Here is a 16,871-nt window from a genome sequence, read left to right as displayed (position 1 = left end):
TTTATAGAGCAAGGCACCCCTGCGCCACTTGGGGAAACCACAGGGTGAAGGAGAGAGCTCACTTTCTCTCTGCCCTACATTCCCAAATAGCCTGTGCCCAGAAACACTCACTGAGGCACCCCAACAGAGGGAGGTGCCTCTGAGTCAGCCAACGAACTTCGGGGCCCATCTGCAATGCTTCCCTCCCCTCTTGCGTCAGTAACCCACTGCACGCCCCCAAGTCAATTCCAGCCCAAAGAAATGCCACCCTGGATACAAACCCCCAGCCGCTTGCGGCAAGAGATCAAGGCCCCGATCCTCAAAGGGATGTAGGTGCCCAACTCCCATTGGCTTTAAAGTCAATGGGGACCTAGGCAGCTACACACCTCTGAGAATCGGAGCCCAACTATTCTCAAGACTTAAGTCTTTGATCTAAGGTGCCTTCTTCGGAATGGTCTACATGGGGAAACGGTCCGCACTGCGGGATACATCCCCTGCACAGAGACTTGATTCTAGATCGATTAGTGCTGGCTGCGAGCACGCTAATCGTTCTGGATTAGAGGGTTCACATGGGGAGCTATTCCAGAGAGTTTATTCCACCACAGCTATTCTGGTCAATTTCCCTCTAGAGACAAGCCCTTTATAAGGAAGTCTACAGAAATCTCATCTATTTATAGAGTTCTTTTTCCAGCATATCTGAGACAACATCATAATAATTAGCCCCTGGCATTCTCGGCACGCTGCACAATCAAAGTAATTCAGATTTATGACACGCCCTGCACAACAGACACTATCCCTTTTCTCCCCTTGGCCAAGAGAGGGCAAAGCGAGAGGTCAGAGGCTACACAGCAGTTAACAGCGTGACATAGCTCCCCCTTCTTGCCCTGTCCCCTCAGAAGAGAGGGGAGTAGGAAATGGAACATCACACCATTCGGGAGACAACAATGAAATGTCTCGTTACTCCTTCTGTTGATGCAAGGCGGAACTCACTGCTGCAGGAGGGGTGTTTAGATTTAATGGGGAAAGGAGGTGGATAGGCAGGGAGCGGTTTGTTTTCTTTTTAGAGGGCCATATGGTTCCATGACCATGGATGGCTTGTCCAGCAACAAATATTAAGGGCAAACGGCGTTTCAGGGTCGCCTGGACAATCTAGTCGGTGGTTCTACTTCAGGGGTGGCCAAACCGCAGTACGCAAGCCCCATGAGGCTCTTTTACAGTTCAGAGGTTGGCTCACAGAGCCCCTCGTCCCCCTCCCTCTCTACCCACCAGATTGTGGGGGAGCTCAGGGATTCTGCCCCAGGATGGGGCTAAAGCAGGGTTGGGCAAGATATGGCCCATGGGCCAGATCCGTACGGCCCACCCTGCTGCTCCCTGGCCAATCGAGACCTGGCAACGGGGGAGTGCACAAAGTCATTCACTGCTCAAAGAGGCTGGCGTCTCCCTCCCCCACCGGGGCGCACGACACCAAGGGTACGTCTAAACTACATGTCTCCGTCGACGGAGGCATGTAGATTAGCCAGATCGGCAGAGGGAAATGAATCATAGAATCATAGAATAATAGGACTGGAAGGGACCTCAAGAGGCCATCGAGTCCAGCCCCCCGCCCTCAAGGCAGGACCAAGCTCCACCTACACCATCCCTGACAGATGTCTATCTAACCTGTTCTTAAATATCTCCATACCTGTGCCGATCAAGAAAGGCTTCTTTGTCGGCGCGGCGCGTCCAGACTGCCCCGATCTGCCGACAAACAGCTGATCGGCAGAGCGGGGCAGCCATTTAAATTTAAATGAAGCCGCGATTATTTTAATCGCGGCTTCATTTCCCTCTGCCGATCTGGCTAATCTACATGCCTCCGTCGACGGAGGCATGTAGTCTAGACACACCCCTAGAGGGAACTGCCAGCCTCTTTGAATGACTCCCCCACACCCAGGTCCTGACTGGCCTCGGGGCAGGGGATCACGTGAAGTCTCCCCCCTCCCCGCCAAGGACACACAGCACGTAGGAGGGAACCACCCCTTTTGCCCAAAGCCCCACCCCTTCCGGAGGCAGCAGGGGGTGGAGCCAGCCCGTAACGACGAACCAAAGTTTGTGACGTGCCCCCCCCCATAAAAATTATTGCCCACCCCTAGAAGCTAGAGGCTTCTGCCCAGCAGGAAGGGGGCTGTAGTTGGCTCCAGCCCTTTGTGTATAAAATAAAATGGCCTAACATTCAAAAAATCCCCTATTGGCTAGCTCCTCCCACTACCTGGCTCCCACATCGGGGCCCGCCCTGTCTGTGGGGCCCCGCCGGCCCCTCCGTGGATGGGGCTGTCCCAGCTGGTCACCGCCAGAGATCACCAACAGGGGGCCGGTTAACGGTTAACATCCTCGTGTGGGAGGTGCCTGCCGGGGGGTCGTTCCATGGATGAAGGCAAGGAAGGGAGCCCGTGAGAAAGACTGGTTGGTGGGAGGCGACCAGGAGGTTAGTCAGAAAGAGCAGAAATATTAAATCCAGGGTCTAGCCCAGGGGTGCGCAAAAGGGCCTCTGTAGGCTGGATCCAACCCGCCAAGTGGGTGGATCCGGCCCGCGGAGGCCCTGCTGCTCCCTTATCCCCAGGCCAATTAGGGGCCGGGGGCAGGGGAGCACGCAACGCAGTCTCCCACCTTGCCAGCAGGACATGGCGCTTTGAAGGGCACCTTGGGGGAACATGAGGTGGGGGCAAAGGCACTCCCTCACCCCCAAACCAATCATAGTGGGGAATCCGGAAATATCTTGGCCACACCCCTTCCAGTCGATGCCCCGCCCCTTCCTGTGCAGCCCGGGGCCACTTCAAAAATATCCGAAGTGGCCCCCGGCAAAAAATTATTGCCCACCCCCATCCAGCTTTTAATAGCCATGACAGAGAGCTGCTGTTGCAGGTGCAACTCCCAGTTCGGGACTCGTCCCGTCCCAGCCCATCTGGCCAGCTCCGAATGCCCAGCCGCTCTTAGAAACCCAGCGTTCAGGTTTGCCTTGGACTCTCTGAACCAGCGATCACCCTGTCCCGCAGTCCTGTGTAGGGAAGCTAGAGGAATCACGCTCGGCTATTTCACCCTTTCCTCGTAAGACACTCCCTCCGGCCCCTGCATCCATTAGCTTCTCTTCTCCAAAATCGCTCCAATTTTAGCTCTAATTTTCCCATCTGTGTGTCAACACGCTCCGGGCAGAGACCAGGCGCTGACAGCTCTGGATAAAAAGCCTACAAACCGAGGGGGGTTCTTCCCAAACTGCCCCCGCATGTTGAGTTTTGTGCTGTGTTTGAACAGGGCGGGGCACAATGGGATGCTAGGTGCTGTGGCAATAGAAATATATTTCGTTGTAATACAAAAAGGGCGAAACATTTAATACTGCACACATGAAGGACTGGTTGGACTTACAAGCAGATACAAAAAGGAAGCAATGCTCAGGCTTGCTCAGCCTCGGCAGTATGTTTCCTTCCACCATTTTTGCAGTTTGTTTACTCTTTGGCACTTCATTCGGCTTAGAACAGCGAGTGGTTAATGGTAGGTTTTGTTTCTAGTCAGTTTCACTTCCCGGTTCTTTGGCACTACCACTGGTGAGCTGGATTTCCAGCCCTGATGGAGGAAAGCAGGCAGCAAACCACGATGGTTCAACTGAGTTGATAAAAGATGGGAAAATACGAAAATCTTGCTACTCCGATCAGATTTTATTAAACCTTAATGCTGGCTCCAAACCTGCCCTTTGCCATGCAATGTTATCTGCCATATGGCAAGGAAATTAAGAAAGAGATTAGTGTGATCTGCTGCATATGTACAGCCGGGGGCTTCCACGTGGGTGGGTAACTTCATTTGTACGCGCCTTCACTGCACGTTCGTTTCCACCAATCCCTGCAGGGTGAAGGCGCCGGGTGTAATTACATCTCTCCCATGCGCTTACCAGCTGTTTGTTGAAGTTCTGCACGCACTGCTCAAACTGCTCATCCTTTGTTTCGTCCGCTTTGCCGAGCTTCTGCAGGACCTGCAGGCGGGGAACACAAGGAGAGGAGTCAGCTGACAGGGCTCCCCCCGGGCTGAGAAAACTGTAAGAGGCAGGATGTCTAGCTTTGGATCCCTCTCCTGGCTAGAACGCCCCGGCAACTCCTTGGCTCCAGGGACAGGAAGAGGGAAACTCCCAGGCCTGTGCTCAGCACATCTGGGTGGGCAGAAGACGCAATGCTGAGTCAGGGCGAGCTCATGCCGGCTCAGCCCTGCTGGGGACGCTACATCAGGATCAGGGCCCTGCCTCCGCAGCAGGAAGGGGGTGGGTGCGGCCTGGCTTTGTTTCTGAAGCCAGGGCAGGCGAGACCCCGCCGCCTCGCACCTTGGGAGCAATGGACACAGCCCACAAACCCCGGAGCAGAAGGCATCGGACATCCGTTTTACGCAGGCGACTGCACGGGGGCGCCAAGAGGTGCAGAACCAGGGCCAGCCAGGAGTTCGTTGCTAGACTGTCCCCCCCCCACAAAAGAGATGGGAATTGAGGGGATGTAAGGAAAGGGAGACACACCAAGAGGTACAGGGGAGGGAGAAGGGGAAGAGGACGGCGGGAGGGGGAAGGAGAGAACACACCTCCCCCCCACACTTTGCGCACACACTAGGTTTGGGGCGCCTGGTTGCTAATCAGCCAAAGGGCCGGGTTCCATTCCCACCGGGTCCAGGAGCGGATGCACCAGGAACCACCCATCACCCCCACACCTGCCCCGAGCAGCTGGTCTCCCCACAGCCGGCGCAACTCCTTATCAGGCCACGTCCCCTCTCAAGAGCTCCCTTTCCACACACTCTCCTGCGAGCACGCGGGCTGGGGAGCTAGGACGAGACACTTCCTGGCCCGAGAGGCCCGCTACAGCGCGGCGGCGGGAGGGATTCCGGCCCGACTCGCCCGGCCTCGAGTGATTCCAGCCCTGGAGCCGCTGGGCAGGACGACCCCCGGGGAGAAGGACACTGGGTTCGGCCCGCTGTGAGGGGCTGAAAGGGCAGGGCACACGAGGCACGGGCTGGTCAGGAATACCGCACCTACGTAGGCGTGCACACAGAGCGGGATATGGACACGCCGTGTTGCGCACAGAGGGCGTGAGGCGGCAATCGCAGCCTCACGGACTTTCGCTCTGCACCCCGAAGCCCAGCCCGTCGGCAGCGTAACTCCGTAAACACACGCGTGAGGTGCACAGCCTGGCCTGGAGGCTGCAGTGAAGAATATCAAGCTGGTCAGGTGAGGGATGTGAAAGGTTAACCGGTTAACTAGCTCGCCGGGGAGCACCACCCTACACGGGCCAAGTGGAGCTCACCAGTTAACCCATTAAACCTTCACATCCCGGCTTACAGCGGGATACAGCCACTTGCTGCACCTTCCCGTCAGGCTCGCGGCTGCCTGCCTGTGAACAGCGGCACCTGACGGACAGACGGGGACCGCAAAGGCCCCCCTCTCGCTGCGTGGCGCACGCCCTGAAAAACACACTTCAATACTCAGAGGGGAGCCGCTTCCCCGGGCCATGAGATCCGCATCCTCTGAGGAGGGGCGGGGCCGAAGACGGTGGCTGTCGGAACAGCTGGGAGGAATGCGTGGGAGGCACCAAGTCAGACAGCAACTTCAGTCAGTGCCGGAGAAGTTGAGTGACCACAACTCCAACCCTTTGTGTTCCCTACACGTCGCCCCTACCAGGAGGGCGGGTTTCCAGGCCACATGAGCAGGACGGAGAAGTTGCCCCCTTTTCAGCACAGGGGTCAGCAAGAGACTCAGTGCCCCGGCCCGGAACACCTCCACGTGCCAGTCTGTGCCGCTACAGGAGACACGAGCAGCGTGCGGACACCGCCCGTGCAAAAGCACCCGGCAGGTGCAGCGTGCAACAGCGTGCACCCGTTCCTCAAGGTCACGCGCACCACGGAGGCAGAGCCACTCCCCCAGTAGCGGAGCGCGGCCAACGTGTTGAGTTGTGCAGCGCCAGGACAGATCTAGCGTCGGGAGACTGCGTCTCGCACCTGCCTGCGCCCGGCAGGGGGCCAACACCCAGGGTGCTGATGTAACAGCAAAAGGAAAAGATGACACCCGCATTTTTGAGGAGACCGGTCTTCCTTGGGACAGGGAGTGAACCTGGGACCTCCGGTGTTAGGACCTGCTACAACTTGAGCCCAAGGAGTAAATGCCGAGAAAGCTCCTCTTCCCCCCGACTCCCCCTCCCCGACTCCCCATGCCTCCCATGCGGTGTGGATCACACAGTGGGGTTAGGGACTCCACCTTTCTGAGTGCAGAAAACCAAACACCCTGGCCCCGCCCCCTATCATGCCCCGCCCCTATCATGCTCCAAAGATCCACCCCTGCTCCGCCCCTTCTCCAATTCCCCCTCCCTCCATCGCTTGCTCTCCCCCACCCCCACCCTCACTCATTTTCACCAGGCTGGGATGTGGGAGGGGATGAAGGCTCCAGCTGGGGGGGTCTGGGTCTGGGGATGAGGGGTTCAGTGCATAGGAGGGGCTCCGGGCTCAGGCAGGGTATGGAGGTGTGGGAAGGGGTACGGGCTCTGGGCTGGGAGTGCAAGCTGCAAGGTGGAATCAGAAATTAGGGGCATGGGGGGGGCTCCAGGCTGGCTCTGAGAAGGAGTGTAGATACAGGAGGGAGGTTGGGTGCAGAAGCAGGCTGGGAGAGGGGGTCTGGCTGGGAGGTTGGGTGCAGGAGTGGCCTGAGGAAGATGGGGGAGGGGGGTTGGCCGGGAGGTCGGGTGCAGGAGCAGGCCGGGGGGAGTCTGGCCGGAGTTCCCCTGCCAATGGGAGTAGCAGGGAAAGCCTCCAGGTGAGCAGCGGGGGAAGGAGGAGCGGCAGTGCACAGAGCCCTGGGGCTCCACCACCCTGCGGCAGGGAGCCAACCTCGCGAGGGAGGGCACAGGACTAGAGAGTCAGCAGCTCGGGCTTCCCACGGGGGGGGGGGGGGGTCAGCCAGGAGGCCACGGCTGACCCAGTGGGCGACTCCATCACGAACGGCAGTTGCTTCCCACTGTGTTTCGTCTGCTCCGAGGACGGGGGACATTTGAGGCCCAGATGCCCCGGATGAGGCTACGTATCTGGCCCAGGATAGGGTCACCCCCGCGGGGGGAAACCCTGGAAGGCAGGAAGTTCCAGGAGCAGCGCCCTGGCGCAGGAACGCCCTTTGCAGGCGCGAGGCAGTACCGCCGGGGAAGCTCTCCCTGAGCAGATGTTCAGATCAGCTCCCTGTGTCACCATGGGCCAGAGGGGGACTTCCCGCCAAAGCCCGTCCAAGGGTGGACAATCCACACCACTGACACCCCGCGAGACCCACCTGACCCCGACCGGGTATTTCATTCCGCAGCTCCAAGCGGGCCAAATGCGCGAATAGGAAAACCAAGAACTCTGTCCGGCAGCGAACAAGACACCCGCCCGGCGGCTAGCGCGGTGCTCCAGGACGGGGTCATGTAACTCCGCGAGGAAAGCCGAGTACGTCACCGGCGCTCATAGCTCGCAAAGGGACCCCCGGTGCTTGCAGGGGCACACGGACATGATACTAGTCGCAGGAAATGGCCGCCGAGGGGACTCCCTCGTGTCCAGGCAGACAGGATGCCGGAGAACTGGCCGTGGGCTTTAAACGCACTATTCAACCTATGCACAAGCTGCTAATCAAACACGCAGTCCGCAGGGCCTGCCCCTTGCTCGCTCGGGTCTCCGTGCAGCTGGGATCTAGCTCGGCCTCCCTTGGGTTAAGGGCTGCTAAGCAAGTGATTAACGGGTAACGAACGAGGGGCTGGAACTCAAGACATTTTTTACTTGACATGACAAGCCCAGAGGGGCCAGGAGCCCCCAAAAGCTGCCAGGCCCAGAGGGGCCCCCAAAAGCTGCCAGGCCCAAGCACAAATGAAGCACTGCTGCTAAGCGCTCTCCATTCTGGAGAGCCCAGCTCCGGTCCCCAAGCTCTTACCCCCACCGGCCCAGGAAGGAGCAGCCTCCCAGGAACCGGCCTTGAGTCCTGCCCTGGGAGGGAGAGCAGCTGAGACACAGGCAGGGGCAGGCAAAGCGGAGGACTCCACAGCCCACGCTATGCTGGGCAGCGGGCCTAGAGAAGGGCGTGTATTTAAAGCCACTTTTAACGAGATTCCAGCCTGGAAAACGAGCGCGTGCAGAAGAGGGGTCCCCGCCGACATGCCCATGCCATGTGTTGTCAGAACTGCTTGGGTTCAAGCGAAACTCGCCCACCCACCAGTCTCCCCGGTGCCCACCGAGCGAGGGGGAGAGGTCGGCGTTATCGCAGCCAGCAGCTCATGGCTGCTCCGGCTGTTAATACACACTGAGCTCATAGGACAGCTCCGCTCTGCCAGGAGGGCTGGCGCGATCCTCCCTCCCCCTCCATGACAGCTTAATCCCTCGGATCATTGCAAAGCCAGATAAAGTTAGGATGGAAACTTCAGGTTCTTTATAGCTATTAATGGAGCAGCTTTGCCTGTGCAGAGAGGCAGTAAGTCAAGAGCCTGACACAGCTCCCAGACTCTGAGCGGGATAGCCAGGGAGGGATCAGACAGGGAAGAGAGTTAGTCAGCTGTTGGGTGCAGTCAGTCCACGCATGCCAAGGAAAGCCAGGAGCACTGATCGAGGCACATGCGCATGAACAACAGACCCCAGCCGGACGCCCTCCTCCGGGTCTCTAAAATCCTGGCACGGGAAGGCCGACAGCATTGGCCCCGGGGAGCAGTTTGATCAAAGGCAGTCACATGGTGGACATGAGAGGGGGTCACCACACGTGGTCCCTGCATGAAAGTGGCTTCTATTCCTGGATCCATCCTAGGCTGGCTGTGACAGCACCGGGAATTCACTCAGGGCAAACTATTCGGAGTCCAGTGCTTCACAGAGGCACCCACCTCTAGTTTTAAGCGCCGAAGGAAATGGCAGGGTTCTCACCACCACCGAAAAATCAAAGACGTCTGCGGAGAGCTGCAGGAGCAGCAGGGGCTCAACGTGTCTGGCAGAGGCAGCACATGGGCGCCGAACGTTAAACTCTTAGTTGGAAAGCAAAAACAAAGCCCACTTTGTGCCTCAGTTTCCCTTTCTGTTGACCCAGGTCACTAATTTCTACTGTCCTCTGGAGGGCTCGGAGGAGATGTAGAAAGCCCGCCGAGATACGGAGAGACACAGCACCGTAGAAAAGCTGGTTTTTTAAATACACGAATGAACGTGCAAACAAGCAGGAGGCTAACAAACAGGATTATTTGGAATCAGATCTGGTTTTTCATACTCACAATACCTCAAGGTCTACAGCAGACCAGGTAGGCGGGTTTCAGGTACGCCATCGAGCTACACAAAATGCGTTGCTGGATCCAGCTTCCTTTAAGCTGAGCCGCCGTCGTGTCTACACTGCGGGAAGCCAATGGGAGCACACGCTCCTGTCGGCTTCCCTTACTCCTCGCAGAACGAGGCGTACCGGACGCTGGCGGGGGCAGCCCTCAGAGTTTGATTTGGGGGGTCTATACTAGACTCACTACATCGAACACTAGAAAAATCAACCTCCAGACGGTCGAACCTCTCCGTAGTGGAAACAAGCCCTAAGAGAGGAGCGAGATACCGCGGCTGCATCTAGACTGGCATGATTTTGTGGACATACTTTTAATGGAAAAACTTTTCCGTTAAAAGTATTTCCGCAAAAGAGCGTCTAGATTGTCACGGATGCTTTTGCGCAAGAAGTGCTTTTGCGCAAAAGCATCCGTGCCCAGTATAGACGCACTTTTGCGCAAGAAAGCTCTGATGGCCATTTTAGCCATCAGGCTTTCTTGCGCAAAAACTTAAGGTGCCTGTCTATAATGACCCTCTTGCGCAAGTATTCTTGAGCAAGAGGGCTTATCCCTGAGCAGGAGCGTCAAAGTATTTGTGCAAGAAGCACTGAATTCTTATATTGGAACGTCAGTGTTCTTACGCAAATTCAAGCGGCCAGGGTAGACAGCTGGCAAGTTTTTGCACAAAAGCAGTCACTTTTGTGCAAAATCTTGCCAGTCTAGATGCACCCCACTAGTCAAACTTCAAAGGGTGCATAAGCAAAGGCCGCTTCCCTTCTGCGCAGAGCAATCGCTCAGACAGAACCTCACCAGAACCTGATCAGTCAAGAGGGAGCGAAGGCTAGGGGACAGGGCAAGTGTAGACGTAGCCTCAGGCAGAAACTGACGTACAGGATCTTTTCCCTGGAGTGGGTGCGCACGCAGGAAAGAACCCAGCTTTATTTTCAGATCCCAGGTTGAGCTTACACGAGCAGGGCAAACTGAACACTTCTGATCTGGAGACCCTGGCACACAAACCTGCAGCCTTGTCGTCCCATCAGTCCCTCCTTGCTTGTCCTTGGCACAGCAGCACAAGTATTAACACTAGAACCCAGTAGCTGGAAGGGCAGCAGACTGCCTTCTACCCCACCTGGGCACCACGCCGGATCTCGCCTCGTCCCGATGACATGCACCCCACAATCAAAACCCCAAGTCATGTATCGATCCTGAACTGCGGCACAACTGTCTCACCCCCTCACCAGCCACGTGAAACGTGTCTTGCTCGGTGAAATAAACGGGTGCACGTTGCTCTGTCGCACGGTTTGCGGTCCGACTCGGGGAGAGATGTTGAGCAGCCCAGGTGGGAAGCGGGTGGTGAACTCCCACTCCACGGTCAATGGGCGCGGGGCACCCTATGGCGCCCTTTGTACTTCACCTGTTCTTGTCCCGTGCAGAGCACAGCAAAGTTAAGCCCTTTGCCGGAACAAAGGCAGGCGGAGATGGGGCAGGGGACGAGCATTCAAGTGCCCCCCCGCTGTCTTTGGCATTGCGCAAGGATGCTTGGCTCAGGGCAATCATGGGGACTCTGATGGCGGCACGGGAGGGCGGAGTCAAGCTTAGAACAGAGAACGTTTCCTACCAACAACCTGCTTGTTGACAGGGTCCATGCAGGGTCACTGATGGGGAGGAGGGGGGCGTGTAAAGGAGGCAAAACAACTCAGGATTAGGCCCTTTAAACGGCCACCGGAGCTCCGGGCACCATGCTCTGAGTAGCACTAAAGGGCTGGTGGCGGGCAGGGGGTGTGGCATGGCACAGCGTGGTCTGGGCCCCGCCCACCTGAGGCCCCGCCCCTTCCAGGAGCACAGAGCCCACCTTGCCAGGAGTGGGGTAATTGTTTCGGCTCCTCTAGGTCCATGTGAGTCCCCAGCAGAACGCAGGCAACCGTGCCAAGCGTAAGGATGAAACAGCAGTTTGTGTGTGAGCATAAGACCTGGGATTCAATTCCCTGCCGTCCCACAGACTTTCCTTGACCTGGTGAAAGTCTCTTTCCCTCAAGCCCCCTCTGTAAAATGGGTCTAGCAGCACAGCCTTTCCTAACAGACGGGTTGGGAGGACTCACACCTTAAAAGCTGCTCAGAAACTACGGAGATGGCAGCATACCTGTGCCTGTGACCGGAGCCGCCCCCCCACTGCAGACCCACCGACGGGGGAGGTAAAAGGGCAGTTGTCCCGGCAATTCAAAGGAGCGCGGGGCTCCGCATGCCTCCACTGCTACAGGGGGCCCTTTCAGTCGCTGCTGGAGAGTAGCACATTCCAAGCGGGGCTAACGGCTGGGTGAGGCACCCATCACACCCATACGGGCCTGGTCTGTGGAGGCCATGGGCGCCCCCTGCCCCTTTGTGTTGTTGGGGCCTGCACGTCTCCTTCGTAGCTGCGAAATTGTGCGTCAGCAGCACTGTCTGAACGGGCCCACCTTACCAAGCAACCCGAGCTCTCTATACGGCTGCCCTCGCCTCACCACGCTTGACAGTCCCACCCGTCTGCGCCTCGCCGGCCAGTTTTAGCAACCACGCTATTAAAGAGCAGCAACGAACACGGCGAAGAGTGCCAGGCTTCATACGGATCCCACAGAAACCCCCACTAGAAACGCTCCTTCTCCACTCAACTGCTTCGTGAGCTCTGCCAGTTCCGACCCGTCTATGCTCTATTGATAGCAGATAGGTCTACTTTTAAACAGAAGGTTGTGCAATGCTAGAGAACACCTGACAAAGACTCCACGTGCTCCAGCTCCATCTAGGCCCAGACCTTCGTCCACCAAAAATCCCAGAATGAAATCAGTTTGGTTTGGCAAGCCCTATTTTCCATAAAAGCCCACTGATTGGTATTAACTATAGGCCTGTCCCGTCACGTGTAATCAGCGGGAAGAGAGAGAGCACGAGATCATTACACTTGTAAAATTAGTATTCCTCTGGGGAAATCTGCTATCGGTTTCCTAAGGTAGCATTTTGTTGGCTAGCTGCTACTGACAAAATTCTGACTGACTTCATAACTTAAATAAATAATTGCACTGCCAATACAAACTGGTAAAAATGAAGTTGGAGACTGCAGTGTAGTGAAGCAATCCCGCTAAGTTCATACACATATGAGACTTGCCCTAGGAGTCATGTTAAGCCCCCTTTTTTCTTCATTTTCTGTGCTCTTTCTTCTTTTGATCTGTACATAGATAGAATTGGGTACGTTCGTGTGCACACGGCTTTCTGCTTCACGCACTCGCCGTGCTTCACATGACTGAGCTGGCAGGCGATGCTCTTCTGGCCTTGGCTTAAGTGGGTCTTGAAGAGGATAAATTTGTCTTGGTTTCCCTCCGCCAGTTTCAGGAAGCTTCGCTGTATTTTACCAGTACAGCAAAAAAAAAAAAAAATCCCAACAATTAATTGCCTCATAGGGTTACATTTGTAACTACATTTCACTTATGGGGAAATAAAGTTTATCCAGGCTAACTCAGTTACTCAACATTTTTCCATTTATTCCTATGAAAAGGATTTTTTCCTTGTTCTTGGTGTAAGAGATTTATATACCCTCTTCTTTTTCCTGTGAGATCATAAAGCTTTTGTGTTCGTACATTCAATTTCCTTTCTGGGAAAAGAATCCATTTTCTTAATGGTACGAGGCCTCTTACACTGGACGTAGCTTACGGCCTCAGAATATCGGAATCTTGTCCTGGAGCACAGGGCCGGGTGCCAAGCACGCAGCTTTTCGGCCTCCCCCTTGGATCGAATCACAGTTCTAAAACCGGACACTGACATTTGCCTGCACTAGCGTCACACCCACGGGGAAGCCTCAGTTACCGGGGTCCTTTGCGCCAGATCTAATCCTGGGGCTCACCCCATGCAAGAATGGAAGCAAAGACAGGGGAGAGCAGGACAATGCTGGGACTTCTACCTGGCGGGGGCGCGTTTACGACACACAGCTCTGAGGAGCAGTGCTGTCTAAGAAGCCAGTCAAGACCAGGCACAAAACTGTGTAAAAGAATCCCGAGCGAGTGGAACGTACTGGTTTCCTCCAAAGCCTGGACAGGTCAGATGTATAGACACTAGGTTTGGAAAGGTCCTGCTAGTTTAGCTAGTCCACCTCCGGCATCTCCAGTGCCTTACTCAGGCTGGTTTCAAGGGTTCCATTCCGGTCCCTGGAGAGATTTGCTCCAATGACCGGGAATGTTTCTACAGAGGTTTGCAAGAGACATTCCCCCCCCCCCCCAAAAAAAAGGCGCAGCTTCTGCCTACCTCCCATTTCCTCCACATGCTGCCAGATGATGTTGATTACCGCCTAGCGGTCACTAGCAGTCACAAGCTGGGGACGTTAATGGTGAACCAATAAGCTTCACCCTGAGCAGCCATGTTGGCCCTGGCTTAATGTATAGGAGCAGGTTTTTTAACATCCCTAGTCTCAAGCACTACACGTGGTAGCAACTGACCTCCAAGGTACTCTTGCTTTCAGTGCTTCCTCCAAGGCAGGGGCAGAACCTAATGCCCGGGGGCTGGATGCAGCCTCCGTCTTGCCTGGATCTAGCCCCTGCGGCTTGGAGTTCTCTCCCTCGCATTGGGGAGCCCATGAGGATGCTCCAGCCCTTTCTCCCCTCCTTCCCCCGCCCGCCCTAATTCTCCCTTGGGGCTGGAGCACACAAAATCTGCATGCTCTGCTTTTCAGTCAGAGGCTGCACCAGTGAGGGGTTTGGGGTGGGGGAGGGGTTGTTTCTCACTTGTATGTGCCCTCCCCTCCACTGATTTTTGGGTTGGGGGCTGCTGACCGACAGAAAAAAGGTTCCCCAACCCTGCTCTAAAGGTTCTGGTGACCCCCTATCCAATTCCTGATTAGGAATTTGGAGCAAAGGTACCACTCCTCCATCAAGGCAGAGTGCTTGAAGGCCTGCATCTCCACCAGCCCGATCTCATTCAAACTGCAGCTTCCCAAAAACAAGGCGGCCCTCCCTCCATTCTGGCAGGGGTGTATGGGCCATCAGAGCCGTGAAACTGAACACAGCGGGGTGGGCCGCTGTTGATTTGCGCCAGCCTCTGCCTGGAACAAACTCGTTAGGAAAAAAGTGATGAAGATTCATTTTCTGAGTGGGAGCCGAGCCAAGCCAAGGGGAGGAGTCCCTTTTGTGCAAGAGCCCGAGAACAGCAGCATGCCAAGAAGCCAATACATCACATTGTCTTTGGGGAACGGGGCAAATTCGATGAACATCACAGTCCTTTGGAATGTGCTTTGTTTTCAAGAATCTGGAATGGTAGGGCCTTTCAAGGAAGACTTAAATGTATCGTTAAGCTAAGTAAGAAGTTAAAAAAAAAAAACACCAAACCCCACACACACACACACACACACACACACACACACCCACCCACCCACCCACCCCCAGGAGAAGCTGAAGAAATGTTTCCGTTAACAAAAACACACCATCGACCAGCAATTTATATGCGAAAAAAGGAAGAAAATCTTTTTTAAAAGCCACTGAATAAATCCCAAAGCAAAACTATTCCTGAAGCAATGGGATGGTCAGCAGTTTTACTATCTACAACTGCCATACTATATTGGTAACATTAAAGGTGACCCTACAATAAACTTTCCCTACACCCACAAAGGTGTCTTTGGAAAAGACAACAGCTTCTCAGAACGAGGTTACGGCACCCTGTCTACATAATAGCGGCCGACCAGCCAATGAGCAGATGGCCTGATGTTGCAATACGTTTACCTTGTGCTTCATTATTAAGGTTTGCTCTTCTTTATGCTGCTGGAGAACTATCGTGAAGGTATTTTTTTAAACCCATCTAAACTGGGGGGGTTTTCAAGGGTTAGAGAACACCCCAGCTTTTTCCCTTTTGGTTAGCAACGTTTCCTTCTCTAAATTCCAGCTCTGGGCACCACATTTCAAGAAAGATGTGAAGAAATTGGGGAAGCTCCAGAAAAGAGGAACAAAAACGATGAAAGATCGAGAAAACATGAGCTATAAGGGAAGACTAAAGGAAACGGGCTTGCTTAGTTTGGAAAGGAGAAGACAGAGGGGACATGATGGGGTTTTCAAGTATCTAAAAGGGTGTCACAAGGAGGAGGGAGAAAAATTGTTCTGCTTGGCCTCTGAGGACAGGACAAGAAGCAATGGGCTTAAACTGCAGCAAGGGAGGTTTAGGTTGGACAGTAGGAAAAACTTTCTAATTGTTAGGGTGGTTAAACACTGGAATAAATTGCCTAGGGAGGTTATGGGATCTCCATCGCTGGAGATATTTAGAGCAGGTTAAACAGACAACTAGCAGGGACGAGCTAGTTCAGGGGTGGCCAACCCACGGCTTGAAGCCACCCCTGCGCCCCTAAAATTGGCTCCCGGTGCGGCGAATCAAGATGGCATCGCCAAGATGGTGGCAGCCAATGGGAGCCTGATGTGGCCAAAAAGCCTTGTCTTTTAAAGGGGTAGCATCCTTTTTTTTTTTTTTTTTTGGTATACCAACGGGGGTGGGAAGGGGGGGAAGCCTTTTTTTGCTCAACAAAAATTCTGGTGCTGCTCTTTGCATTTTTTCCCACTGCAGTTTCAGCTCTTTGTTTAATACGTTGGCCACCCCTGATCTAGTTGGTGCTTGGTCCTGCCGTGAGGGCAGGGGACTGCGCTCGATCACCTCTCAAGGTCCCTTCCAGTTCTAGTGTTCTGTGATTCATCACTAGTTTACAAAAAAAAAATATCCAAACACAAATTGGCTCTTCCCACACGCTCAGTGGTGGGCATCTAACCCAGCAGATGTCTGCTTAGCTCGGCAGGCAGCCTACAATGCTTGAAGACCTTCAGGTGGACACTATGACAGAAATGTTATGTTGTTATTATAACTAATCCAGGACTTCCGAGCTGTTAGGACTGCGCACCACAGACCATCACACAGAGCTGCACGGTGGCCCTGGGGGCTGGAACTCAGAGATCCCCTTGTTCCCAAAGGGCAGGCCTTTGCTTCCAGAGTTCAAGGATGGGGTGCAGTAGCAGTTCAGTGTAGCGATCTTTTGATCAGCCTGCTCGCTGCTGTGTGCCTTGAGACCAAGCGTCTCCCAGGCCACAGAGGAAGAGAGTCTCCCATGCGCATGCTCACCCTGCGAAACAGCTGCAAGGTCTAATCCCGATGCCTGCTCTCCTTGTCACGTCCTGCCTGAGCTAGGCAGGGCCCCTGAAGGCTCTCAGCGCACACGGATCTTGACACACAGGGAGGTGGAACTCAAAAACGTCTCCTGCGTCAGGGCCACGTGGACAGCTTGAGTGGAGTTTTAATTTGCACCGAGGGAACCAGACCACGCGTGGGACCAGTTGCACTGGAGGGCTGGGCCAAAAGAAATCAGATGCGGCTCCGCAAGGACAAGTGCAGAGTCCTGCCCTTGGGACGGAAGAATCCCAAGCATTGTTACAAGCTGGAGACCAGCAGCAGTTCGGCAGAAAAGGCTCTGGGGATTACAGCAGAGGAGAGGCTGGTTAGGAGTCGGGGCGCCCTTGTAGCCAGGAAGGCTAATGGCAGATTGGGGTGCATTAATAAGAGCACTGAGAGAAGATCTAGGGAAGTGATTATTCCCCTTTATTTGGCACTGGTGAGGCCCACATCCAATTC

The 16,871-nt window shown here is 55.0% G+C and overlaps 1 protein-coding gene across 20 annotated transcripts in view; it reads right to left on the bottom strand.

Annotated features, from left to right (window-relative positions):
• The window catches only part of BIN1 (bridging integrator 1), a 152,716-nt gene that overhangs the window by 72,611 nt on the left and 63,234 nt on the right, over positions 1–16,871 (bottom strand). For all 20 annotated transcript variants that reach the window (XM_075933041.1, XM_075933044.1, XM_075933058.1 and 17 more), the window contains exon 2: positions 3,896–3,976. In XM_075933041.1, coding sequence (XP_075789156.1) covers positions 3,896–3,976 — 81 coding nt within the window. The remainder of the gene's footprint in view (positions 1–3,895; positions 3,977–16,871) is intronic.

Source organism: Pelodiscus sinensis, chromosome 7, assembly GCF_049634645.1.
Source record: "Pelodiscus sinensis isolate JC-2024 chromosome 7, ASM4963464v1, whole genome shotgun sequence".
Lineage (NCBI taxonomy): Eukaryota > Metazoa > Chordata > Testudines > Trionychidae > Pelodiscus > Pelodiscus sinensis.
The sequence above is the reverse complement of the archived record's forward strand: the minus strand, read 5'-3'. Positions and strand labels throughout refer to the sequence as shown.